The sequence below is a fragment of the Paramormyrops kingsleyae genome, chromosome 16 (assembly GCF_048594095.1).
Source record: "Paramormyrops kingsleyae isolate MSU_618 chromosome 16, PKINGS_0.4, whole genome shotgun sequence".
NCBI classification, from domain to species: domain Eukaryota; kingdom Metazoa; phylum Chordata; class Actinopteri; order Osteoglossiformes; family Mormyridae; genus Paramormyrops; species Paramormyrops kingsleyae.
This window is the reverse complement of record NC_132812.1, coordinates 20,221,655-20,249,333: the sequence shown is the minus strand read 5'-3', so window position 1 is coordinate 20,249,333 and position 27,679 is coordinate 20,221,655. Positions and strand designations below refer to the sequence as shown.

Sequence of the window (27,679 nt, the reverse complement as noted above, 5' to 3'; positions counted from 1 at the left end):
TGAGTGAGTCACTCCAAGTGGGAGGATTTGAGTCGTGGAGAAACAAAGGAGATACTCTCCATGCCGCAGCAGAAAGCCAGCTATGGCTTCTGAACCCAGTGGACATACAACTCAAAATGCAACATAAGGTAACAGATACAAAGTATCCATCCTCCAGCTGTTTATGCTACGCAGGGTTGGGTGGGGAGGGGATGTAAGGCCAATGCACCACCATGCTGCCCCCCCCCCCCCCCCCCCCACCAACAACATGCAATTTTCATATCCTTCCTGGTATTTACAAAAATGCCATTCAAAATTGAATAATGGCATTTTTACAGCACATGCTGCCAATATTACTTATAAACTGCAAAAAAAAGAGAGAATAACTAAATTTGCATATTGCAAGGAAATTGGTGAAGCAGAATTTACATTTCTGGGCCATTGATGAGTAAATAAACACTGAAATTAACAGTTCCATATGCACCAACTGCCCCCTGAGCATGTCGGATTCGGAAATTAAATTGAAACAGCAACCGTTCATTGTAAATGCAATGTCAACAGGAGGAGATGTTTCTCATTTGTCATTACTGATAGTAGCAAAAAAACAATACGACAAAACATGAAACGACAGTGTGACATTCTTATGCAGCTTTGCACGAGCGTTGCAGTCAAGCAAAACATTTCTGTTACAGTTACATTAATTTTGGACACGCCAAGCTGCCTATAAAGGAGAGCGACAGTGTCACATCACATGACCTGGCCACCTGAACTAAACACAGTACAAATGGCTTTGAAGAAGTTTGACCAGAGAGTGAAGGGAAAGCGGCCAATCAGTGCTCAGCATTTATGTGGGACCTCCTTCAGGAGAGCTGGAAAACCATCCCAGGAGGCCACCTCATGGCACTGGTGTAGAGGAGACGGCAGGGTCAGCCAGTCCCTGGAGCAACTGGGGTTAAGGGCCTTATTTTGGGGCCCAATGGTGGGATCACTCTACTGATCCGGGGATGTGAACCAGCAACCTTCTGAGTGCCCTCCCCCAACAATTTTTTTTTTGGTCAGTGTATAATACACATATTTGATAGTTTTGATAATTATTTTAAAATGTAGAATAGTACAAATAAACCTTTTTATAGGTGAGTGTGTCCAAACTTTTGACTGATATGTATATTGACATATATGCCGCAAGGTTCCATGCATTGTGGGTCGTGACACAAAATTACCACACTGGACCGTGAGCCCCTCGCAAGCCGTGCCGTTTCGGAGCTGGTCTGACCCAGTCATCTGGCCATAACGATTTGGCTTTTATAAAAATCACTCAGATCTTTATCGCTGCCCATTTCTCCTGCATTCAACGTCACTGTGGACTATGAGTACCGAATGTTACCTCACCGTCTACTACAGTATATCCCACACCTTGGCATGCATTCTTGTCACATGGGGACGGTCATAATGTTTTGGCTCGCCGGTGTAAATGAGTGACGCTGTGTCTCTCACCAGTATGGCTGAGGGTTTGAAGCCCACCTTCACTGTATGTGGAGTTTGCATGTTCTCCCCGTTTCCTGCCTGGATTAGGGTCCAGATGGTCCCGAGCAGGACAGGCACTTAGAAGATTATATATGTGCCGGCATTCGTGCTTCAAGTTGCTCTGGGTGCATCCACCACGTTTATCGCTATTACAGTTAACAACCCCCCCGTCTGCTATCAAGGACTGATCATCACTGACCTTTCTAGAGCTAGAAGGCGCTGGCTACTTCTGCTGACTTACAGCGCCTCTTTCATCCCAGGGCTTTAGGTGATGAAAGAAAACAAAAGGGCAGGTGCTGCCTAAATGCCACTCCAGTGGTATTTCTGCTACACACTCAACCTTTGTTTGAGTTTCATTTTTGCTCCCCTGATCACATTTTCTTCTGCCTCTGCTTCCGTGAAACCCTTCATCTGAAATGCTACATGCAACAGATTATGAAGTTTTTACACTTTGAGGTATTCTTTAAACAAATAAAGGTTATTAATTCTACCTTTAACTTACTTTTCTCAAAGTAAGGGCTCAAAATTTCAAACTTTATCCATTTAAATTAAAGATGATATTTTACTGGGAGCGAGTCAGAGTTACACACCGTGCTTCAAGGTTCAATTTCAGGGGTCCAACCGCTACTGTCAAACGTCTTCCGCTCTGCTCCATCTCCCCTTTTGTGTTACAGTATATATACTACAGAGCACGATGACGGCCCATTTCCCAATTATCTCCTTTGCAGGCTGATAACGCAGCGCTGAGACCCCTGGTCTATTAGAAAGTGGAAGCTGGGAGTGTCCTGGGGCCATGAAGGAAGAGCCCCAGTCACATATTAGAGAGGAAGATTTGGCGATATTCAGCTTAATCATCTGCCGTGCCTATCAGGGGGCGGAGCCAAAGGAGTCGACTGCATTTAATGCATGCAATGCAGGGTTACCTTTATTAAGCTCAAAGCAGATGCCGATCTGCATCGGAGGCCTTTTCCTGCTGCCTGGTTATGACAGGGAGCAGGTGGATCTCATGTCTTCTGTGAAGTGCCCGTGTGTGGCCTGTTATTACTGCATGTCTGCTATAAATGACATGCATGCCCCTTGGGTAGCCAGATTAGAACAAGCAACAGGTTGCATGTAGCAAAATAGAAACATAAATATAGACAAACTATTAGCAATGTAATTATCACGACTAAAATAGGACAGAAATGTCATCAGAAATGAGTTAAACACCAGTAAATATTCAGTAACAGATATTAAAGAGAAAATACCCCATATATTTTTTTTCATATTCATGTTTATCATTATGAATGACAATGAATGTTACCTGACATACAAAGATAATCACTACAGGCCTGCATGGAATAAGCCATTACGGAAGATGGATGGACGGATGGAAATGTAATTCTGCAGACAATCTCAGTGTTTTGGTCACATCTGTCCAACTTAAGGGCTATTTTCTCTGGACCACTATCTCAGAACAACATATTTGTATTCATATGTTTGTGGGGACTCCTTTCATTGATATGGGCATAACCCCAATCTCAACAATGACGACCATAACCATAGGTAACCAAACAAAATACAAGACTTATGGTATTTTTAATTTTTTTGATTGAAGTCACAGATTTTTATAAAATTCAGTTTCCCCTTGTGGGGACAGAAAAAAAATGGTACAATGTCAAAGTAACAGGTTCTTATTAGACTGTGGAGTAATTTGGTCCCCACAATGTAATATATACATAACCCACACACACACGCATGGACACACACACGATTGTTTATTCATATTTTGTTTGATTCGTCTGTAGTTGTCAGCAGCATGAACTTTAGCATGGCTTACAGACAGCCGACCTGCCTGACACTGCAGCGTTGTGTTCGCTGGCGCGTGGGCAGCTCTGGTCACTGCCGTGAAGATGCCAGCCTACGCCACACGCAGAGCTGGCTCGGTGATTAGCCCAGCGATGGCCGCCACTGCTGTGTGGGCGTGCGATTCTCCAAAGGTGTGTGTGCGCTGAATAGTAAACAGCATTAACATGGAAAAAAACATATGAGAGAAAACTTGTCCGTCAAGATTAATTCTGCTGCTCGATCGACTGAGGCTTAGGGACTGCAATTAAACATTGTTTGCTGTTAATAACCTCCAAACTTAATGCCTTCATCTCTGACCTGACAAAGGGCAGCCCCTCGCCACATATCGATCCCCCTCACCAGTTACCGTGGTAATCAAATTCCGAGTTCGAAAACCGCCAGAGGCTTCTTTGCATGCGTGGCCCGTGGGGGCGGGCGCTGTGGGTAGAGACAGGCTCTGGCAGAGCGCGGGAAGACTCCATTTCGGGGGGGGGGGCAGGGAGTGTCCACACCAATGCAGGCCAATGCCGCACGCAAATACAGTTCCAATCATTTCTGCGGATTAGCCTTCTGCTAACACAAAGCTATCTCCATCAAAGCCCCAGCCTGCAGTCTTAGCGGCTGCACATAGCTTACCCTTAATAACACACTGGTGAATGAGGATTTATCTGATAACCAAATACAACTAATAGCTTCATAAGCAGCCGTCACACACGTTGCATGAAAATCTGTAAATTTGATCTTTCCTACAAGAAGTTCACAAAAAAAAAACATTCTACTGAAATTTAATGTATTACTCTCGCACAAGAGTTTGAATATTGTGCAAGATGGAGTTAATTTCACCTCATCACCACAAGCCTGATTAAGTCTCTGTTTCATAGTCATTTATGGCATTGAATTCTTTCAGTCATCTCAATTAATAAAAGATTTACCAGTAATGCCCAGTTAATCAGTGAGGTGAATAACATCACTGACAAACAGTCAATATGGCTATTAACACTATAATTGTTATGAGCAGTACTTGGGCACGGATTATGATGAATTATGATAGCTCAGGACACAACGTTCTACCCTAAGAGGCGATAGTTTGAATCAATAGTTATATATCATATAAACTGGTCTATATACACACACATATATATAATTTTTATTTTAATTAGTTTTAGAAAAAATACAAACTAGCAAAATTAATGTTGTTAACAGAGAAACATGGCATGGAATGAACAGAAAGCTCATCTTCTCTTACTGATCAGCGTCGATCTGTGGAAACACGGTCACATGCATATATATCAAATGTGTAACAAACAGCAACCAGCCCCGAGATTTTTATGTTAAAATGCGATTTTTTTAAATTCTCCACTGTGTGGAACCGATCCAAATTGCTTCTTAATGTACATCTCATGTCCGAAGTCAGTACTCACAAAACTGTACAGCAGGTCAAAATGAAGGTTATTCACATAAAAATCACAAATCTGTTTGGAATTTAAAATATATGTATTAGCAAAGAACATATACTATATGTTCCTGTTTTTTTCCCTTCCGAAATGTTTCAATATGTTGATGATATACTTGCACCACCACTGGAAAAATATTCAAAATTCCTCTGAATGTGGATTTCCTGAGCTGGTCACCCCACTGAATGAGGCCAATCACACACACACACGCTGTTTGGGACCCACTGTAATACCTTCATCTTCAGTAATGCAGTAGAGGCTGGTGTAATGTCAGTCTTCGTATCCACAGAGATAAAAACCAATGTTTAATGCTACAGCAGGGGCTCCATGTCCTCTTTTCAGTTTTTCAGGACACAGGGAACAGGCCACGTGCAAAAAGCCTCCCTCAGTCCTTCAGATAAATTATTGGCTGGTGTGTTACATGGCAAGAGCATTACGTGAATATCGCAACTTAAATGCACTGAACCCCGAAATACGCTACTGAAAATGTGATTGTGAGCCGTGGTCACATGGCTAGCTCTGTCAGAGACAATCCAATCAATACCATTAAAATCTAATGCATTTTAAAATGTTTCACAATGCTCTGTTCCACGCAGGTGATTTTCATATAAATGCAGGCCGGATACCTAACATTTGTTTGAATGACTCTCAAAACATTTTTTTGTAAATTTGCACAAATCCCTGTTGTGCCTCTAGATTTGTCAGTTATAAGTCAGATGTGTTCATGTGCCACAGCATTTTATTTTGACATAGGTCACCCCTAGAAATGGCATGTTTCTTGAACGTCTTTGCCATCCACAATGTGCTTGCTTAAACAAGATTATTATCAATGCATTACTTTTTAAGCTGCTCTATTTCTGAGCAATGATTCACCTACTCCATAAATGATATCGCCCCGCCTCTCGGTCATCTCTTTACCCTTCAGACTTTTTGACTGATACTCATTTGCCTCCGTCTGATGATCTGAGGCTGCGCTGCATTATTATCTCCTGCCTGTGGTCTACAGATATATTTCAAGTTGAACAGAAGTAATTAAATCCATCATTAGGCATTTCCTACAGCTGTGGTCTTTGGCTTTCTCTCTGTCGTACATGGAAATGTGACCTGGAAAGATTATTTCACAATACACGGATTACATCTAACAGTATCAAAATAAAATAAATAAAAAAATAATTAATTGTACATCTATATGCCATTCAAAAACATTACCTTGAATATTATATTACAGTATGCTTACGAAATTGATCTAATAGATATTTTGCCTAATGTAACACGTTACAATATAATAAGTAACTAAAAAATATTGGTTAATTAATGTTGTTGTATAACATATAATGTTAATACTTTGTTATAATTATATAGTATTTTTCCATTTTTCCATTTAAATTACATAATTTCTTGTGCACATATTGCATTGGACTTATTAATTTTATTATTGCAACAGCAATTAACATCAGCACCTACCCATGTTATCTATGCATCACAGAGGCAGAGATGCTTCCCGACTCCATCTAATCCCTCACAATACCTCATTGCCGCGCTTTGCTGCACCTTAGAAATTATAACTAATGATCTTGTACAAATTTTCTAAACCCAAATTACCTGTGAGACTCAGGGGACCCAGCACAGCGAGAGATACAGTGTTTAATATGTATGGGGGCAGCCACGCAGCAAGATTGAGACAGGTGCTTCCTAGCGAAAGCCCCAGTGTAGACAGCCCAGTGCGGCACGCCGTACTGTACTACAGGCATGGAGCTCCACACTGGAAATACGGCCTGCGATCCGTGACCCATAACTGAAATGGTTTCATATTTCATATTTAGATACTGTCATCCTGACTTAGCCCACTGATTGAGGAACTGGGGAAATTAGAAGTAAGAAATACACGCATATCTCTGTGTTAAATAGAATATCTAGACACCCTACTTTATATGCACAATTTAACATTGTAAGATATGTAAATTAACAGTAACATAATTTAAAAATGAGAAAGAATTTCTCCTATTCTCCAAAACGTTACTGATATTTTGTTGTATGGATAGACGAATACCGCTTTGGGTGTAAAACTCAAATTTCACCACCAGCTCACTTAATTCATTCATTCAATTGTGAATTAGCTATAGCTAAGCGATAGGAGGCGTGTGAGTGGTAAAGTCAAACTGCACATGGGTGTATTGGATGTTTGCTCTACGCACATGCATTGCTTAAAGGACCTTTTTAAATTTCCACCCATTTCCTGTAAGTGTTTGTCCTATTCGGGGTCGCAGGAGGAACAAGGCCAATCCTAGAGGCTTCAGGTAGGAAACAACCCAGGACAGGGAGCCAACCCATCGCAGGGCAAACTCACACCTAGGGACAATTCCGTAACTCCAATTAACCTCAGCTTGTTTTTGTACTGTGAGGTAAAACCACAGTACCCGGAGGAAACCCCACGACAACACAGGAGAACATACAAACCCCACACACATGGAGCCCTGGCGGAGACTCGAACCCAGGTCCCAGAGGTGTGAGGCAACAGTGCTAACCACTGCAGCACTGTGCCACTTCCAGAAACTGCAATTTTTTTAAACATTTCATTTCACTCTGAACCACGGGGAGAAGATTATAATGCGTCTCAGTCTCAGACAAACAGCTTTTGACTAATGTCCAATGGTAAAGAGGTGGCAGGGAAGTGGCTGGTCTTATGTATTTGTGGAACAGCTGAGACATCGCTTATTCAAGCATTCTAAAATTACTGCCCTCAAAACTGTAGAAATTCATATATATATATATGTGTGTGTGTGTGTGTGTGTGTGTGGGCCTATACGTAAATACATATACATAAATATAGGCCCACCATGCATCCATCCATGCATCTTGCATAAAAGTAGCATGGGGTCACACTGTACTCCAGTGCACCCTGCACAGGCCTCCTGACTTCCACAGAATGAAGTGAAACAGCTGTTGCTGTCCTGTGAAGCTGATCCACAGTCACGCTGCTTATACCAGTGGCACTGAGCATCGCTGCCCGCAACTGGCCATGTCACGTCTTACTAACGAAAACCTCCGGGTGTCTCAGCCTCTCCCTCAGCCACCGCAACGTCCAAGGCAAACCGAGAGCAGTGTGTACAAGCGGGTGGAGGTCTGGGAATGAGTGAGGAGGGAAAGGTCAAAAAGGTTCAGGGAGGGAGGGCTTCCAGGGAGGGAGGGCTTCCAGGGAGGGAGGGCTTCCCAGACACCTCGGGCCCCCTTATCGTAAAACCCAGCCCTCAAACTTTCCCATCGACCAGAGCATAAGCCCTCCCAGCTGTCCCCCTTAACCCAGAGCCACCCAGAAGCCCGTCCACACAGCAGACCCCCCCCCACCGCTGAGCAGAGACTTGGCCTATCTGCGGCTTGCTAACGTATGACTCCGCGTCCCAATCAAACCGGAACGTCCAGGGATGTTGCTGATCTGACTGCCAGTGTGCTCTGAACTCAAATCACCGCGCCGGCCCTCGTCTCTCTAACCTCACAGCCCTGACTGCCAGTGTGCTCTGAACTCAAATCACCGCGCCGGCCCTCGTCTCTCTAACCTCACTGCCCTGACTGCCAGTGTGCTCTGAACTCAAATCACCGCGCCGGCCCTCGTCTCTCTATCCTCACAGCCCTGACTGCCAGTGTGCTCTGAACTCAAATCACCGCGCCGGCCCTCGTCTCTCTATCCTCACAGCCCTGACTGCCAGTGTGCTCTGAACTCAAATCACCGCGCCGGCCCTCGTCTCTCTAACCTCACAGCCCTGACTGCCAGTGTGCTCTGAACTCAAATCACCGCGCCGGCCCTCCTCTCTCTATCCTCACAGCCCTGACTGCCAGTGTGCTCTGAACTCAAATCACCGCGCCGGCCCTCGTCTCTCTATCCTCACAGCCCTGACTGCCAGTGTGCTCTGAACTCAAATCACCGCGCCGGCCCTCCTCTCACTAACCTCACAGCCCTGACTGCCAGTGTGCTCTGAACTCAAATCACCGCGCCGGCCCTCGTCTCTCTAACCTCACAGCCCTGACTGCAGCAGCCTGAGCTTCATGCCGAGACCTTTGATGAATTATGGTCTTAATTGAATGCATTCCAGAAGTGCTACCTGATGAAGAGTGATGACGGTAATGGAAAACTAATAAATGTCTGTTTTTAATGGAGAAAGCTTGGATGAGAAATCAATTTAAGATAAACTGTAGGAGGAGAAAGGGGATGAAATATTCAAGATTTAAAACACATTGTACTTTATTTAAGGATGTATAGACATGGGGGGTGAAATCGATGGCAATAACACTGATCGCGTGTTAAGACTAAACACTATAGATTTATGTCACCGTATATTTCATATATTACTTTGGTGGTAGTGCAGTAAACATAAACACATAACCTTCACAACTGAGTGGTTGCCCGTTAGTTTTGATTGTTTTGCTTTGTTTTAATACCACATAAGACATCAGAGTTATTAATCTCCTCATACTCAAGAAGACAATGGTATGACAAATTGAAAAAAGCATTATTAAAAAAATAGATCTATCAAATTAACTGTCATGAACTTAAAGCTTCAAGTTGAAGAACAACTATTACACTATTACTAGAACAACACAATTTTTTGTCAATAAGCATAACAGCAGTCCTGGGCGCCAACAGGTTGTTCGCCAACTCATAGCAAATCATCCATCGACAGATTATCAAGCCACTGACTCTGCACACCGTGGAAGCCTTCGAGAGATTCCTGTGTTACAATAATCTTTGTGCAAGCATCCACCGATCAAGCAAACCTTCATTATGACCCCTTTTACTCCACCACTGAACTCTGGGAAAATGTTTTCCATGACATCCAAATTTCGTCTGCTGGAAACGGCCTTGACCAGTTTGTCGTGCTGTCTGCCCTGCATCAGTTGTAAAGAGGTATAAGCACTGAAGCCAGCTAGAGAAATAATATGAAAACTTTCATGCAGAGTAAAGTTAAACGTATAAAGTTAGAAGTATAAAACAATTGTATTTTAGACAAAGAATGGAATTCCTTTCCAGAAAACAAACATGGAAAATTTATTTCCAAGAATAAACGACCTGTCAGGGTGCAGCTCCATTTCAGAGTAGAGTTTCGTCTACCGCCGTGCAGCTGTTTTGCAGCACATTACATCGCATTTCTGGCTCCATCCTGACCTTGCTTGTGGATCTCTCTGAAATCCCCGTGACAGCTTACACACAGGGTCATGCGGGTTAATTCATCAAGCTGAGCATTTCCTGGGCTTGGGCAAGATGGTTCAGGTACTCATGAAGCAGACAGTTCTTCAGAGACTGTTACTTTAAAGCGGCGAGAATTTAAAGAGAAGCCGAAGTGATATCGGTTACTGATATCTATGAAAAAAAAACGTGGCCTCTAAATCATGTTGGTCTGTAGATCCATAATGACTAACCACTGCTGGAAATGGACCTTAAACTGTATCCAGAGTGCAACTTAATGACCTCTGTTGGCATAAGATGATTCATTCACTGGACACAGAATACACTCATTCCCATAACGCAAATGGCAACCACCAAAGACGTAAAATGGTACGATGGTTTATATGCTGAAGATGTAATAATTGGCCTTTGAGTCTCAAAACAAACCACAATGAATCCCCAAATATTAGGGCGTGGGACACAGTTCTAGAATCTCAAAGTGGGCTCATGTCAGTCAGCCACGCCCACATGATGAGCAACCCAGCTGGAGAAGAAATAAAAATATAACTCAGCTCCTTTTCTCCGATGCCAGACACACATCACACACATCAGCAGACAAGCACAGCTGTTCAGATCCATTCCTTACCCTCAGAACCTGGGAGCTGCACCTTGCAAAAACTAGGAGATGACATCAGCAGTATAAATCTGATGGTGCTTTCTGCAGAACACCCATCATGCCCCATGATATCACACAGACAAATGCAAAATATGTACAAGATTTCAGTTCATGATCGACTGGAAATGTTTAAGTAGCTAATGTGACTAAATAATATTAATAATAATAAAAAATAATAACAATAAAATAATATAAGTAATAATGTTGTCAATAACAAAATTATTTTTATTATTCTTATTATGATCAGATCATTCTTTTTTGGTACATAAAGTATAAAAACGTTTCTAAATCTTGCCTGCACAATCCTTCATATGTCATGTATATACCGTAAAGAAAAAAAAAGTGGAATTATGGAATTACAAGAACAACTTGAAATATGTGGATTTCCGCATGGTTTGTAATTAAATGATGCCTACAGGGATGGGCCAACATACTCCCCAGCAGCTATGCATGTCCAGCAAGCAAACACAGAAAGTATTTTGGTTCAGGATATCAACTAATAAAGGAAGTTACAGCAGTTAATATATACATGGGATCACATTTCCATCAATTTCCTTGACCACCAAAATCATTACTTTAAGTAACATATCACGGTGTAAGGGCATAACAATGGATCACATTTATGAGCTTGTAGAAATTCAGGTCATTTCAAATGGTTCACAAGATTTTCTCACAACTGTACAGTAGTTTTACTTATTTCTTAACCCAACATGCAATTAAACTATTAATGACATTTTTTTTTTCCAAACACCTGCGTTTGGTAGTGTTGTTGCACTGTAAACCTAAAATGGCACAAATTTATGACGTTAAAAATGTCCTCACTGGCAAGGTGAAAACGGTGACTTCCCCAGTACGGTGACATATTGCTGCTGTCCCTGGAGCTGCACGGTTGCTGCAGGGTTTTGCTTCCCAACATTGCATCTCAATAACGTTCAGCTTTCAAAGAACACATCTAGTTTCCCTGCGTAGTAAGGACAAATCGCTAACAGGGCAATATGGAATGTAATTATATTTTATGGTATATCAGCAACCGATATCAGTTCCACAACAGCCTAAGTATCTCTGCGAAGGCAAATCTAATAGTTCTTTGAAAATCTACTAAAGTCAGCCTGCATAATTTGTGATGGCTTGAGAGTATTGAATTCCTATTGTTTATCTGAAAGGCTTTTAAAGGTTGCCAGTTTCAGATATATTTCATATGTTTGTAATGATGCTATACTTGATAGCCCAAGAATAGTTTTAAGGTTTTCTGTCATCTACTAATAGAGATGATATGCATATATATGCATGTATGCGTGTGTGTACAGACACACACACATACTGTATATCATTGCAGTTTTTAAAGGTATATATAATTAGATTGGCACGATCAGATTCACAAATTAAAGCTACTGTAGTATCTTGTGAGTAGTTACTTTTCTGCACAACTGCTGCTAAGCCAACTAAGTTTTCTGAAGACGACTCATCATTCGAAGACGGCAATTTGCAGCTAATAATAGTAACAGTGAGCATTGCATTAATATGACAATTACGCGGAGAAGAAAGACTACTAAGAAATGCCATTATTATGGTGAGAAGTCAGTTCTTACAGGAATGCATTCTACTTCAGCAGAAATAGGATCAGTTTTTAACAGTCATCTGTGGAATTCACTGATTTAGAGCCAGGACTCAGGGAATTGCAGGTTTTAACTCACGTCAAAAAAGTGCTCAAATAAATAGATAACCAACAGTCAAAAATGAAATCTTACTTCAACCAGTCTTGTCTGGCCTTTGCTTTTCCTCTGTGGAGACCCTCGGCCAGCTTTATCATTTCCCGAAATCTCCAAGGTGGCGCTGACTTGCAGCGTCAGGCCCTGTGTCGAGCATCCATCCTGACGTTGATGGAATTACAGAGTGGCAGCTCTTCCCTTGAGGTCCAGTCTGCCGCAAGCCATGAGCTAAAGTGCAGGAGAAACCCCATTTCCTGCAGCAGCAGGCTGCTTTATGACATCCACTCACCCGGCACAAGCATATCAAAACAACACTTACTTATTTAGGTACATTTCCAGGAATTACTTTGGTTTTTTTTGCCAGGTAAAAAAAGAGCTTGAAATTTTGACATGGGAGTTGGGTTTCAAAGCACAGAAGTTCATCGACATATAGCAGCCTGCTTTCATTTGTTATGTAATCAATTGGAATGTGCCAATGCATCTGCAAGCAGGGTAAGAATGTACGAACTTCTAGTGATTCTATGGTGAATTTTAGATGAGTTGTTCTCAGAAATGTTAACAATAAATGATGTTTCTCTTGAAAGGCAGAAATAAAACAACTGGACTCAATTTCTTTTTCTCATGAATGAAAAACCTGGATTCCCAGGTCATATACCTGAAGACTTAATTACAGAAAGAAAACTCCTCAAATAAGTTCAAGACAAATTTCTTGGGTGTCTTTGCATTAACAGGCATCGCCTGTTTAATTGCAGTGAAATAAAATACATTTCAATCACCATGTGCGAATCTGACTAATTAATTTTCATTATGAAAGTGATACAACTGCACATACATAAGATGCATGAACATTTTCTGCAAGTTTAACTTCAGTATCCATAAATAAAATGCTCCCGACTATATTTCCTAAAGTACTGGTTATTATCAGCTGTGATATTGGGGAAAATGTCACATCAACCGTAAATGATCAATGAGGGGAATGTCACATACTGATAGCAACTTGCTCCATTTCCTTTTTGCTGTTGCTGAGGGCTTCAGAAACTTGCCCAAATTCATGTGTAATTCTATGTTATTACTTACAGAAATATCAAGCTCTACCATGGCAACACCTGAAGCATCAGTCATATATCAAAATCAGTTCATTCAAGCAGTTGAGACTTGCATTTATGATGACATCATTGTATCACATTGAAATCTATTTAAGGTCATTTAAAAACTGAGCACTAATGTAAACATGCAGAAATTGAAAATTGTAAAAACATAATGAACAGTTCAAATTGTCACTACAGCATTTAGGATAAATTTCATTGAATCTGCATAAATCCATGAATACACTTGTGTGTCAGACAAAGGCCTACTGCCTAAGATTATGTGTGTTTCTTAATACTGCTACAGTGAAGTGTGTGCTCAAGAGTCAAGGTCTGGACATTTTCTCGGCTGACAGGAAACAGAACTCATTCTTATAAAATGAGAGTTAATAAGGCACAGATGAAGGTGAAAAGAATGTGTCACCTAAATGTGTCCAGTCCGCCCCTCACAATGTGCTCTTGCGGATTGATGACAAAGAATCAAGTGTGATTCTGTGCGATCAATCATCAATTGACAATAAATAAATGAATGTGGAGTAGTGCAGTATTCTCTGGGAAGACCTCCATCCAAAACAGCAAAGAAGTGATGCATCCTGGGATGTAGTTCATTGACCAGAGGACGAACTTTTCATTGTGCATCAACTTCAGATGGAAGTGCAGAATTAATGGGATGTAGATCATTGACCAGGATGGTAACTGTTCACCATGCATCAACCTCTGATGAAAGTGTAGAATTAATGGGATGTAGATCATTGACCAGGATGGTGACTATTCACCATGCATCAACTTTTCGTGAGAGTGTGGAATCAATGGGATGCAGTTCATTGACCAGAGAGGTAACTTTTCACCATTCATCAGTTTCTGATGGAAGTGTGGAATGACGGCACACCAGCAAAACCACCCAGGTCCATCACGGAACCATCAGAATCCAATCTAATGCCAAGGCATTATGACTCTGGGGCACGTAAGTCGACCCCCCGATGAAAATTACTTTGCTGCTTCACCCATGGCTATCGTCTTCGAAACAGTAACACACTAGCATTACTGGCAACACATGGCAAATGTCGACTTTTTCCACGCAGTGCAAATTCAAGGGAGCCTTCAGTGGCCCACGCAAGCCAATACTCCCAGACACACATCACAAGAGGATTCATAAGCAGAGAGCCAGATTTCTTAAAAAAACCGCCACAGCCATTATAGTCTTCACAGGAAATCAATTAATTTCCTGGTGTTTCTTTTAATAATTCTAACCATTTAGTGTCAATCATGTCAATAATTATAAACCTGACATTAGCATAGAGTTGCATTAATCTGTTTTGTTCAACATTTTAGATTATTTGTTACAGGGACTATTTGGAACTTTCTGTCAGGAAGTTGTCTACTATTGTAATGGATGCAAGCAGACACAAACAGGATGGACATTGTGCAGAGTTCTTGCAGCATTGTATCGTTGCGCTTTTGTAGACAAGAGGAACCGTATAAAACATTTGGGGGCATGTCTTCCAAGTGCAGCTCCTGCTATTTTTTACACTGTGGTTAATGGTCTTTACATTGAAGTGATAAAACAGATATTTGGTTTATGTCTCTTCTACCCTTTTCATTTCATATCATTAACATTATGGTGGGGCTGCTTCTTAGGCAAGAGACTTTAATATTTTTCCCTGTCAAAGTCTTTCATTTTTATGGACCCAGTTTTACCTTGGAGAATCACTACGTTCTTAAGTCAATAACTCTTTTGTATCATTCAGATTGTGCAGCGACCACCACTTATGGTGCCTCATTGTCAGCGATTCAACAAATGAAATGCTGGAAACCATATTCTGCAACCACTTCACCTTTACCTTTCACTTTATGAAATGTCCTTTAGTCGCAAAGCATATTCTTGTAGTCAACGGCACAGAGGAACAGCGACTAGCGCTCGCAGCCTTGCACCTGCAGTCCGGGGAGTTTGCAAGTTCATCCCGTTTGTAAGAATTTTCCGAGCAGTCCAAAGACAAGCGGTTTAAGTGGTCTGGTTTCTTTACAACCTGCCCGTAACGCATGCCCTTGTGAAGGATGGCATGACACCCTGGGCTCCCGCTGCCCGGCGTTCTCTGGGATCAGATCCAGGCTCACTGTGCTGGAGAAGTGCTTATGGAAGACTATTCAGAGCTACAGTATAACCCTTTCCGGATACGGCAGTAATACTCTTGAAATTATTTAAATGAATATATTCACTGGGAATCATTTCACTGTGTTTATACATTCCACTCCTTACCGCCTCTGATGTACAAGAAAATCTTCCATGACTACAGAAATCATTGTTTAGTGACTGTTGTTTTGGGCGGCACAGTGGCTCAGAGGCTAGAGCCGTTAGCTCACACCGCCCTGTCATCCTGACCAGGCTAACTGGCGGATATGGTGACTTGAGATCCACGCCCATGCTCTTGGTCATTCTTGCCAAACGGGAATCCAATAAAAAAAAAAAAAGGTTGAAAAACCTTAGCCTTACATTTCCGCACTGTTTACCATCTGAACAGGCCTACACAGATGCCATTATGTGCCTTTGAAAAAGAAGTTCAAGAGATGCTTTTACAGTTCAGCCGGTCGATGGAAGTGGGTTATTCACCAGATTTAATTCATTTTCCACAGCCCACATTTCAAACGTCAGACAGAAAGATAAAAAGGGGTTTTTAGTGCGAAAAGTACATTAGTAGAATTCAATTATTTAAATCTCTCAAGTCTCAGAACGTCTTCTTTCAGTGTTTCCTCTGAGTCAACTCTGTAGACCCATATCGGTGGGCTTTCATGGGGGGGTGGTCATCCACTATGCTGAGAAGTTCTTGCCTCTGAGGAGCATAGAGTTGTGTAGGCAGTAGTGGATCCACAGTCCATTACAGCAGAACAGGCTTCCAGTGACAGACTAAGGGCCCTCCACAGTTTCGGGTTCACTGCCATACTGCATAAACTGGGATCATAATGCTCAAGTAGGGCGCAGAACCATAAAAACTTTCACAGTCAACTGGAACTGGTTTACAGCAGCAGACTTGGACAGTGTGAAAAGAAGTTTAGAAAGAGTTGTGTGACTCTTCTTTATGCTGCTGTGCATTTAATAGTGCTTGCTGGTAAGGAAACATGCATACAGGTGTAAACAAACAGCTTGGTGTAACCGTCCTTAATCCAGGAGGAAGGATTGGTCCAGTTAGCTTTGGATAACAACAGCAAGTGGAAGGGTTAGGAAGAGCTTCCTCTCCCAGGCGATATGGATCCTAAATGAAGACAACTTTTAGGACTGTTCATTTCCCTCTAACATTACACTCGTGGGAGTTTTACTTATACAAAAATGTTCTGAGGGCAGAACGAAAAATGATTGGTTCAGGGAGATAACCATTCAGGTTGTAGAGGAGGTGGATCCAAGCAACTATGGAAGGCAGGACCAACCAATCAGATGTCTTGGCCCTGCCTCCTCTAGCTGCTTAGACCCATCTCCTAAATAATCTGATTGGTTATCTCTCCGAACCAATCATTTTTTGTTTTGCCCACAGAACATTTTTGTTTACGTTAAACTCTCATGAGCCATCATTACAGCACTACTTATGCACAACCCCTTGTCCCTTCCTTGCACAGCTGGAACGCAAATATTGATCTTATTTATTTATTCATTACTCTTCACTACTAACACCACTTTACTGCCTCATCTACACATACTGCTAGTTGTCTGTAGTTATCTATAATCTTGTCTTTATTGTTTATTATGTCTTTATGTCCCTATGCTGCTAAAGTCTTGGAGCAAATCATACCAGCATTTCACTAGCTTATACATACTGTATGACTGTGTATGTGACAAATAAAACTTTAATTTGATTGGTTTGATTTGATCTCATAATGCGGCCTGATGTAGCCAACCCAGGGTTAACAGTTATTGAGGTGCCTTTGTTCTGATACTTCAAACACTCAGTGATTTCTCATATTTATCTAATGCAGGCGATGCGAAGCTATTTCAGTGCGATTTAAATCAGGTCAAAGCTGGACTTCTGACGAGTTCCAGGAAACTGCCACAGGTGAGACATCACAGCTGGGTGATGGTGTGTGAAAGAACCCAATCTACCCAAGGTTACTTTTCATTGGGGGAAAATGGGGACACAAGATCTTTGGTTTAAAAACACACCAAACAGCCTATGGGGAAATTAGGTGCTGGTGCGGGGTAGGGGGGGGGGGTCACGGTAAACCAACAGAGTCTGAAGGAGACAATATTCGAATGCTTTTCGGGTGTCCTGCGGACTTAGCGAGCATTTTACTAACACACAGCACAGGGAATATTTACGACACCCAAGAAATGAGCATCTACACAACATGCACTCCGCGTTGTCATATCACTTACACTTCTTTGTAAACAATAATGTCTAAGCTGATTAGCAGAATGTCAGTTTGGCTTAGTTTTACAACTCACTCACTTACAAAGGCGGCGCATTTTCTCTGCAGAACCATACGTAAAATGGCATTCTGTAATGTAGCAATCTGAGCTGCCAAAATCTGGGCTTAAATCCTGTGCCGACTTCCACACTAATTGCTGCGCGGCATGTGCTACTTAGAGAAAGGTACTTGTTTACAATGGATCCATTACTGTACATGTCAAGACACTAACATAACGTAAGTATTCATTCAGGAGAAATAACATACAAAATTAATGTTAATAAAAACTTGATTCAAGTGGTCAAATAAAATAAACATGTGATGCTATATACGCGATATTTAATTAAATAGCTTCAACCATCTGTCTTAAATTAAAGAAAAAACAATTATAAACTGCCAGCTCAGGAACAGAAACAAGAAAAAAAGTTTACTCTAGTTCTTTAGGAATATATGTTTTATAGTCTTAAACTTGCAGCACTGTGACAAGTGTTAATAAAATTGTGACGATCAAATTTTACCCTAAGGAAGTCCTGAGAAATTCTGATAAGCTGAGAGATCCTGCAGGCCAATCAATCCTTTTCAGAAGCAGGCCCACATCCAGGCCATCTAGACCAAAATCTTCACATATTGTTTCATCCACAAAGAAGATCTTTAATAAGGCTGGGAAGATAATCAATATTTTCAAATAATGTTTTTTCCTTAGATTTTTTCCCCCAGATATATTGATATAATTGAAAAATGTGTGTGGAAAGAGTTTTTATTGCTAGTTACGACTAATTCTATTTTCACCAGATCTAAATTGTGCTATCGTATTAAAAAATAAACACACGACAACCCCCTTTTTTCCTCGCCGTTCTGCGAGAAGCCGACTTCCCCATAAAGAAGGGGCACATTGCATATTCACTGCACACACGTCTACACCTTAGCAAAGTGAACATGCCTTTAAGCAACGAGAGCATACTAAAACATAGCTTCCTATCTTATTGTTTTTATGTGATTTGTTATAAATTAATGACCACTGCCACTGCGCTGTTCCTTTGGTCGATATTTCCTGCTCCTGTTTCAAGTTGAAAAAGCACTTTAATGGTGACTTGAGTAGTTCTTGCATTTGTGTAATGAGTTGAAAACACACAATATAAAGGACTTTCACGTACTACACCTGCGTTAGTTTGTAAAGCTTTCTGCCTGGAATCTCTGCCCTGCAACACAGAAACTGACGTTATACAAAAACATGTGAACCAAATTTTGGAGATTATAGTCTGTACAGTACTATTCTTAACAAATGACATTACCTACACTATGTATTGCTGGTAAACGGAAATGCAAGATAAGCTGTATAAATATATTCTCACTCATGAACATATATTTACATTTTATTGATAGATGTTTTGCAGGAATAATCGATAATGTCAATTCAGATATCAGCGCACCCCCAAGTGATGTTTAAATAAAAGAGATTTAATAAAAAACAGAGATTTTGCAAGTACACTGGGGCCAAAATGGGCAATTAACCTTACCATAATATTACATTAAACATATAAGGAGAGAAGTGATCACAGATCAAGACATTTTGACAACCACATTATGGAATGAGATCCCTGAGAACACTGATGCCCTTTTTGTCACTGCACAGTGGATGGGCCACATATATTAATTCAACCGAAGGCCTCGTGTGAATAGGATACATCTCATAGTTCAATTCTGTACTGAAACAAAGACATGACTTGATTATTAATACATTTTTGTCAGTGTGTGAATGGGGAGAGCTGCTTTCACTGGGTGCCATGACAGAGCACGGTTTCTGAATTGTATCCACAGATTAGAGATCATGTGCCCATCTGACTTCAAAGAACAAATAGCACATATATGAACAGCACACTGTCGTGAGTAATTACTCACAGTACCCTGCCTGGCTGTGAGCCAAATTGCTCTATACTCTTCAAGGCTTATTTTGGAAAGGTGCAGGCCAGCAGGGGGCAGAGTGATCACCGGTCCTGTGCCCACAGACACCGGGATTTATGACGCCCACCAGGTAAAAGCAGAGCTAACATGGTGGGGAGAGGGAGAAGCCTGCAGCATGAAGCTCAGTGCCTCAGTGATTTTTTTGGGGGAATACTTGGGAGAATACTGGGGGGAATACTTGGGGGGAATACTGGGGAGAATACTTGGAGGAATACTTGGGGGGAATACTAGGGGGAATACTTGGGGGAGTACTGCGAGGAATACTGAGGGGGAATACTTGGCAGAATACTGAAGGGGAATACTTGGCAGAATACTGAGGGCGAATACTTGGCAGAATACTGAGGGCGAATACTTGGCGGAATACTGAAGGGGAATACTTGGCAGAATACTGAGGGCGAATACTTGGCAGAATACTGAGGGCGAATACTTGGCGGAATACTTGGAAACTTGAGCTTTCTGTGTTGTTTTCTGTTCAGAACTGTCAGTTTTCTGGATCTTTTGTCTTTCCTGTTTAATGTTCACAGGTTTTTGTTAATAAAGTTGTTTTTTTTCTTTAACACCTGAGTTGTTACCCTGCCCATCTGGCAGACATAAACCCCACAACCTGCCGCAACAGCTTTATTAAATATAGTAAATTATACTGCATCATTAAGAAAACAGATCCCTTACTTTTGTTTTACGTGGAGAAGAATTGGTTCTCTTTGGTATGTAAAAACCTTCAGTCAAAATTCAACCCATTTCTTTTGATAACAAAACGCAAAAATAATTACAATTCCACAAATAAACCATCTCATAGTTAATTTGTAACTTCGCATACATGCGTGTGCGGGCAAATGGATACGAATGCAGCACATTTTATCAGAATCGGTGCATTCTTACTGATCGCCATAGTGGCCTCATCTAAATCAGGAATGGACATTGAGAGGCGTGACCTTCGACCCCCACCCAAAATGAGAGGCTATCTTGGATTCTGTGGGCTTTTCTTTCTACAGTAAGTCTGACACAAAGCAAGTCTAATGATAACTGCTGCTCATCAAGTGCTGCCTCACACGAGAGCATCATGGTCATGGCAGGCAGCAGCAGGAATAGGGAGTACCTAAGATTTAAACCCTCAAAACTCAGAGGCTGCATGAATGAGACAAAGAGGAACAGGGCTAATTTAAGGAATCTGTGTTAAAATGTTTTATAACAATTACAAATTATAGCAATTGAGCACAACAGCTTTAAACCATAAATTTGATATCCTTTTTTGAAATTACAAGTAGGACTTCCTTTGAAATAGTGTTCGGGTCCAGACTTTTGGCAAGATGGTCTGATATATTAATGCTGAAATGTTTATGGGCTGACAGGGGAAGCCATGTGTAACCAAAACCGATGCCTTACCGTCAAATTTTTTGTGCCTGGACACAAAGGTGCTCCTCAGGTCGTGACTTGTCTCATCTACCAAGTTCTCGAACTCCAGCTTGCTCTGCTGACTCAGACTGTCCTCCATCTCCGACGTGCAGCAGGTGTATCCCTGCGCACAGATGCGCAGGTGCTCACCTGGAAAACACCGCAACCAACGTTAATGGCAAGCAGGGAAAGAATACGAGTCCCAATCACAAACAAAGTAACCGTGGGACAAAGGGTTAGGGCGTTCTCTGGCTGCTGCGGCCTGCAGAGCCCAGGAATGAGATGTTCTGGGACACGTTAAGTATTCTGCATTGCTGATGTGGGCGGGATGACCAAGCTATAATCTTCTCAAGAGGGAAAGTCAAGGCTTCCTTCAGCATCTTGATTAATCCCAACTGTCACTAGTTCTCCCTAATATATATAAATGACATTATGTTTTGGTTTCGCCCCAGCAACCTCAAAAACAATCATGTAATTCCCAGGCACTGCAATCGCCTCCCACGGTCTCAGTCCTGCGCTTACTAATACCATTCATGTCTTTCATGATCACTGGCACTTTTCTTCACCATTTTGCCGAACTGCACCTCATTTACCACCTAAACCTGAAAAGAATAACTAGGTCACTAAATCCGTTAGCTTGTGAAAACATCACACGGGTCGGTTATAACGTCCCCATGGAGATACACTCACGCCTGATAAATTTTCACTTCCTATGCTAGATGTTACACCTATCCCCAGTGCCCTCCGGTAAGAAAATTGGCAAGACTCTGCTACAAAAATATATACAGACGTAGCAGGAAACTGATATTTAAATAAATCTGTCATTCTCTCTTCAACAGAATTTACAGTAACTGCTTACGACACATGCTTTTAAGAAATCGTGAATATATACTTGACAAATCAATAAACTTCACCACTTTAAGGCATGAAAAATGACACGGGTGTCAGTAAGGGAGAGAGATGTGGAACTCAAGTCTGGTTCATTAATTTTCAGCATATATTCAGCAGACACGGATCATGAGCCTACTGCCCCCCTCCCACGCAGTCATACATGTGACCCACCTAATCAAGCCCAGGGCGCAGAACTTCACCATTACCTGCTCACTGCAGAGCTACTGTCACGAAATCCCACTAACAGCCCATTATAAAATAATCCTTGTAAAAGAACTGAATCCGAAACCGAGTCTGGTCTGATTGGAACCCCACAGTGTTAGTGTCTCTCAACTGCAAAATAAGGCATCATGATACTTTTAATGGCAGCCAAACTAGTGCATTCCTCAATATACTGATGTATTACCCAGCTCTGACGATCCTCTCTTTGAGAATCACATCTCCAGTGCTAATCCTTAATATATTTATGATGATCTGCAACTATCTCCTGAAAGTTCAGGTGACACAGGTCTATGATCCTGCTTGTACTGGCAATGGATATCACCGCAGAAAAATCTGGAGACAGGATCTAGTCAATATTCTCATGTATCTATTAGGAATACTATGGATATAAAAAAATATAATCAGTGTCTTCTAATTAAATGTATCCAACCATTTATACATGGAGAGAACAATATTTAATGGTGAGTGCCCTTTGAATATCGCGGTAAACACGTGAGACAGCCATGCCTAACCCTGTAGTAGTCTAGGCATAAAATGTGCATGACTGAGCTTGATAGGTGGGAATTTTTAATGGTTTTAATGGTGTCAAGCAGAACTCATAAATTAGCAATCTAAAGACCCAATAAAGGATATTGGGTTCTCAGTTTACAACAGAAAACAAGGTCATTCCAAAGCAAGCATTGATAAACAAGATACAACTCAAAATCTCATCAGAGAGCCAAAACATAGGTTTAGCTTTTTGGTCAGAATTGTTTGTCTCAGGATTTCTGTGTGTGTCCGGGTAAATAACCAAAATATTTCCTTGTGCCACGATTAACTGCCTTGTTAGGAGCCTTGTCAGGACCATTATCCAGTGCGTGGTTTTAGCACACTGGCAGAGGTAACAAACTTTACGTCATGAAAACACGCACACACACACACACATCATTCTCGGGTAATTTAGTTAAAAGTTAATATTACCTTGAACTTGGCAAAGAATGCTAAATTTTCTGTATTAACGAGAAGACAGAGTATAAGAAATACATAGCTTCACAACGCAAATATGTATGGATTGGGGGGTCAGCTATCGGTAGGGCTGCTGATAATAAAAATACTGAATAATTAGTTAATGAAAAATTGATTTAAAAAAAAAAAGCCCCGCCAGCTGTACAGCATGTGTAGTTCGGCCTTATTTACTCTCGCTTCATAATTTGCACCGTTCCTGCCAGTCATGGTTTCTAGCTGACATACTTTGTTATTAGAGGCCAATAATATTCACCTTTTATTTTAAAAGCAGCCAGTGACAGAAACAAAGCTAGATGGATTGGCTAAATCAGCGCCCCCCAGGAAACGGCGCCCTAGGCGGCACTGCCGGTGTTCTGTCGATTTATCCTGCCTTGTCGAAAAATGCTAACGTAGTGCTAATCGATAACCCTAACCCCCCAAAACCCCCTAAAACCCTTACCTTAACCCTAACCCCTAAAACCTAACCCTAATCCCAAAACGGTGGAACTGCACATGCGCAGAAAGGCTAGACAGCACGTCTCGATAGGTAGGATTTTATGACAGAACACCGGCCAATGCATTACAATGAAACGAAAGCAATTATTTATGCCGCTGTGTCTGAAATCCTATCTCTCACGTTCGTTTCATATATAAGTTGACTGAGGGTCAGGGCGCCGAAAAAGACATATTTGACGGATCGGGTATCAGTCATATGTGACCAATCCACGTCTGATACTTACTCATTTAGCTTTCTGATAACATAGACATTTCTTGTTAAATCTATTTGTACAATCAATCGCATGTCGGCTCTTTCTCATTTTAGATGTGTTTTTTTTTGCAGCATTCAAGCTGAACGGTAAAACTGCCTCAGTTTTTTGCTCCTCAGTCAGCGTGAGCGCAGTGACTTCCTCCTGCTGTGACGTCAGGCGCATACCAGTTGTCGATTGGTGGGAGAAACTCTGTTGGCATTTTATGGGCACTTGTGTATCCTTGCTCGGAAGATATTGATATTGAATTCAAACTCATACAGAAGTAGGCAACAGGCAGTACAGCAAGTAAGGGGCAGGTGAGACGGGGACAAAATGTTAGTTTTATGCGGGTTTTCTTCTAAAAATTTGCCAGGATCTGCCAGCCCTCCAGAGTTTCCCAAACCACCTTGCGGAAGTCCCATAAATAAATACCCTAAGTAGTTATCGGCTTATAGGTTGTATATTTTACAGGTCAATAGGCGATAACGCAAACAAAGGCAATACTTTAAAAGGAAACGTTTGAAGATCTAGGGTTGGAGCCGGTACCTCCCCTGAGTCTATGGCTTATCGTCTCAGACTGAGAATGACAGCAGATGATGGGTCTGTCCCTTTGCTACAGCTGCACGTCATTGCTGCGGGATATGCTGTAATGTGATGACCGCATCTTTTCTGTATTGAGGGAAATGATGATTCCTTGCAGTCAATCGATTCTTCCGGAGGTGGACACTTTACCATCGGCGGTGGGGGTGCTGTCTGTGTTTAATAAAATGGTACTTTTACTTTGTATTATATTGCGTAACTTGCATTGATTACATGTTTACCTGTAATAAAACATGCAATATGTTTCTTATGCATATTTGTATGTCATTATATATTTTACTTTAAATTAAAAGGCATCGCTAGGGCTGATTTGGGGGAGTGTGGCGGGGGGGTCGCTTTAGATCCTACTTAAAGTTTAGCCCCTGTCTTCTCATTAATCTCCAGAGATGCTCCTGATTAAATTATATTAACCGTATCGGCCCTTCACAAAGAAAGAATCCGCACATGAACAGGGGAGTAGCTATGCCCCCCCCCTTGACAAAATGTCACCTTGACCCTCCCATTATATTATTTTATGTATTCAACGGCCTCTGTGAAGTGCTGCCCCCCCGAATTTGTCAGGGTGTCCATGCCCCTTCGACTCCCCGTGCATGAGCAGCGCAGGCCGAGGGCTTAAAGGCCTCTTATTTCTTGTTACTTGAAACGGCAAATTGACTTATTTACTTTTTATTGGAATCAAGAAATTTAACTGAACGAAATGCATTTTGAATGGTGTATTCAGTCATATTGTAAGTGGATTTTGATAAAAAAGGAAATGACACCTGGATATTTTTCAGCAAATGTCAGATGGTGTAGATTGTTGTACATGCTTTATTTGTGTGAATAAAATGTCAGACTTAAAGCAGGTGATTTAAAGTTAAGCTTCTGATGCAGGAAAAGGCACTATTAGCAAAACAGAGGTGGCTCAGTGGGCAGCATTCTCATCTCGCACTTCCTGAGTTGGGCCAGAAAATCTTGGATCCACTGTGTGAGTCTGTATGGAATTTGCATATTTACTGGAATTATAAGGGCTTCTTCATACAGGGCAAAGGTATGTAGCTAGGCAATCTCCATGTTGCCCATAATGTCTGATGGTGTGAGTGCCCTGTGATGGCCTGGCATCCCATTGAGGGTGTACCCCAGGCCTGTGCCCTGTGATGGACTGGCATTGCGTCCAGTGTGGACCCCAGCCCCCTGCCCTCCGATGGACTGGCACCCTATCCAGGGTTTCCCTGACCAGGATAAGTTATTAGAAGATGGATAACTGAATTATTATGAAAAAAGAGGAATATTAAAGGGGATCTAGGAACCTAAACCTTACGTATACTTTTTGAAAAAAGAAAAAAAAAATTCTTGACAGTTGATGAGTCTGGCAGAGTGATGTTTACAGAATTGTAAATAACACATCCATCCAGTAAGAATCCACATGCAGCAGTTGGCAATATATCTACAGTGTAGCAAACACATCTCACACTGCATAAGCAATTTTAAATAATTAAATACATACAGGGAATGAGGTAATTAGAGTAATTTGGTATGTCCTGTGGATTTTGTCACACGATAATCTATCAATGAATACCCTGAATTAAGGTTGGCGGATTAATTATCAGAAGGAAGAAATGAGATCCTTCCGCTGACATTATTCTCTATGGTCATTTCACATCTCCGGTTTATAGTATTTACTTGGAGAAACCTACACAGTAATTTAAACAGACATGATGCCGCCTCATTCACTCAGTAAAATTCCTGTTCCCTGTGGGAGGGGGCACAGTGACCCTACTGCCTTTCAGAAGTCTTGCATAATTAAGTGGTGGGACAGAAAAACAAGCAAACTCCATCCTCCATCCTGCAGGAAGCTCTATAGTCTCTAGTGGAGTTCTGCAGCGTGAACTGATCACTACCAGGTCTTCTTTCTAACAACGTTTGCGTTTTCTCCTTCCTGTAGTCCAGCTCGCCATTTTATTTTAGTGACATCGCCATGACTTTTTTGTCCATAGATTTATGATCATATAGTTCTATGGAGATTTTAATGCTTTTGTAAAGGAAAAGATGATCTCCAGTAAACAACTGTAAAAAGAAACCGAAATCTGTTTGAGAAAGCCTACTTCCGAGCGAGCTCAATTTTCCCCAACAGCAACCAGTTTTGGCCAGTAATCTTTAAAAAAGTGACAGTCAAACAAATTGCATGCATTTATTTCGACATTAAGATTGTGCTTCTGCTAATGATCACATTGACATGACATATGAGTTGGCGCTTAGGTGAGCGGTGGCCTTTGATTTCGATGATGCGATATCAAAGAAAATGTTGATGCAATGTCAGACATCATTACCCACCCGTTTAATGATTATCCTTTGGGAACCACCAGACTTACAAACACAAAATAGTCAATACATAAATAAATAGATGGTTATGAGGATAATATTCATGCAGTTTGTAACTTTCATATACAGCTTGACAACTCTCAGTTGGTCGGTCAATTATATAATTCTTTCCTCTAGTCTCGTAATTATTTTTGTATTCTGGAAGCGGAGAGGCTGGGAAACAGGGAATTGCTAAAGGACAGCTGAACAATTACTGAAGACAAGCAGAAACCCAATATGGAGTTTTTATATTAGAATGCTATTTAATGGATGTATGCATCATTCAACAGCAGTGCAGTGAAGTTCAGTGAGCCATGTGAATTTTTTTTAATAAAGAAAATCATACCTCTTCAGAGAGCACCGAATCATTGCACCCATTAGACCAATTTAGACCAGTGTGCAATTTTTATGCATGTTTTCAAGATTCACGAAATGATACCTTTTAGTCCCGTATCTATCTCCACGGCGTGTTTGATTCTCGTTTCAAATGTTCCCGCGTGTTCCGGTTTTAACAAAACGCTCTGCATCAGCACAGAGATACATTTCAAGGTCTCCTTTTCTAAATTGTATGTAAATTACTTTAATACGGTGTGAACAAGTCCACGGACACAGCATAATATAAGAAATACAGTTAGGATTCACCAAATTCATTCAGATCACTATGATGAACGTTTTTCGATTCAGTCCTTCCTGATATATTATTAAAAGTAACACCGCACATCGTGCAATATGTGT

The 27,679-nt window shown here is 41.3% G+C and overlaps 1 protein-coding gene across 2 annotated transcripts in view; it reads right to left on the bottom strand.

The window, feature by feature from the left end:
• gpc6a (glypican 6a) overlaps positions 1–27,679 on the bottom strand; it is a 179,066-nt gene that overhangs the window by 116,859 nt on the left and 34,528 nt on the right. For both annotated transcript variants that reach the window (XM_023793112.2, XM_023793113.2), the window contains exon 2: positions 21,150–21,308. In XM_023793112.2, the coding sequence (XP_023648880.1) occupies positions 21,150–21,308 (159 nt within the window). The remainder of the gene's footprint in view (positions 1–21,149; positions 21,309–27,679) is intronic.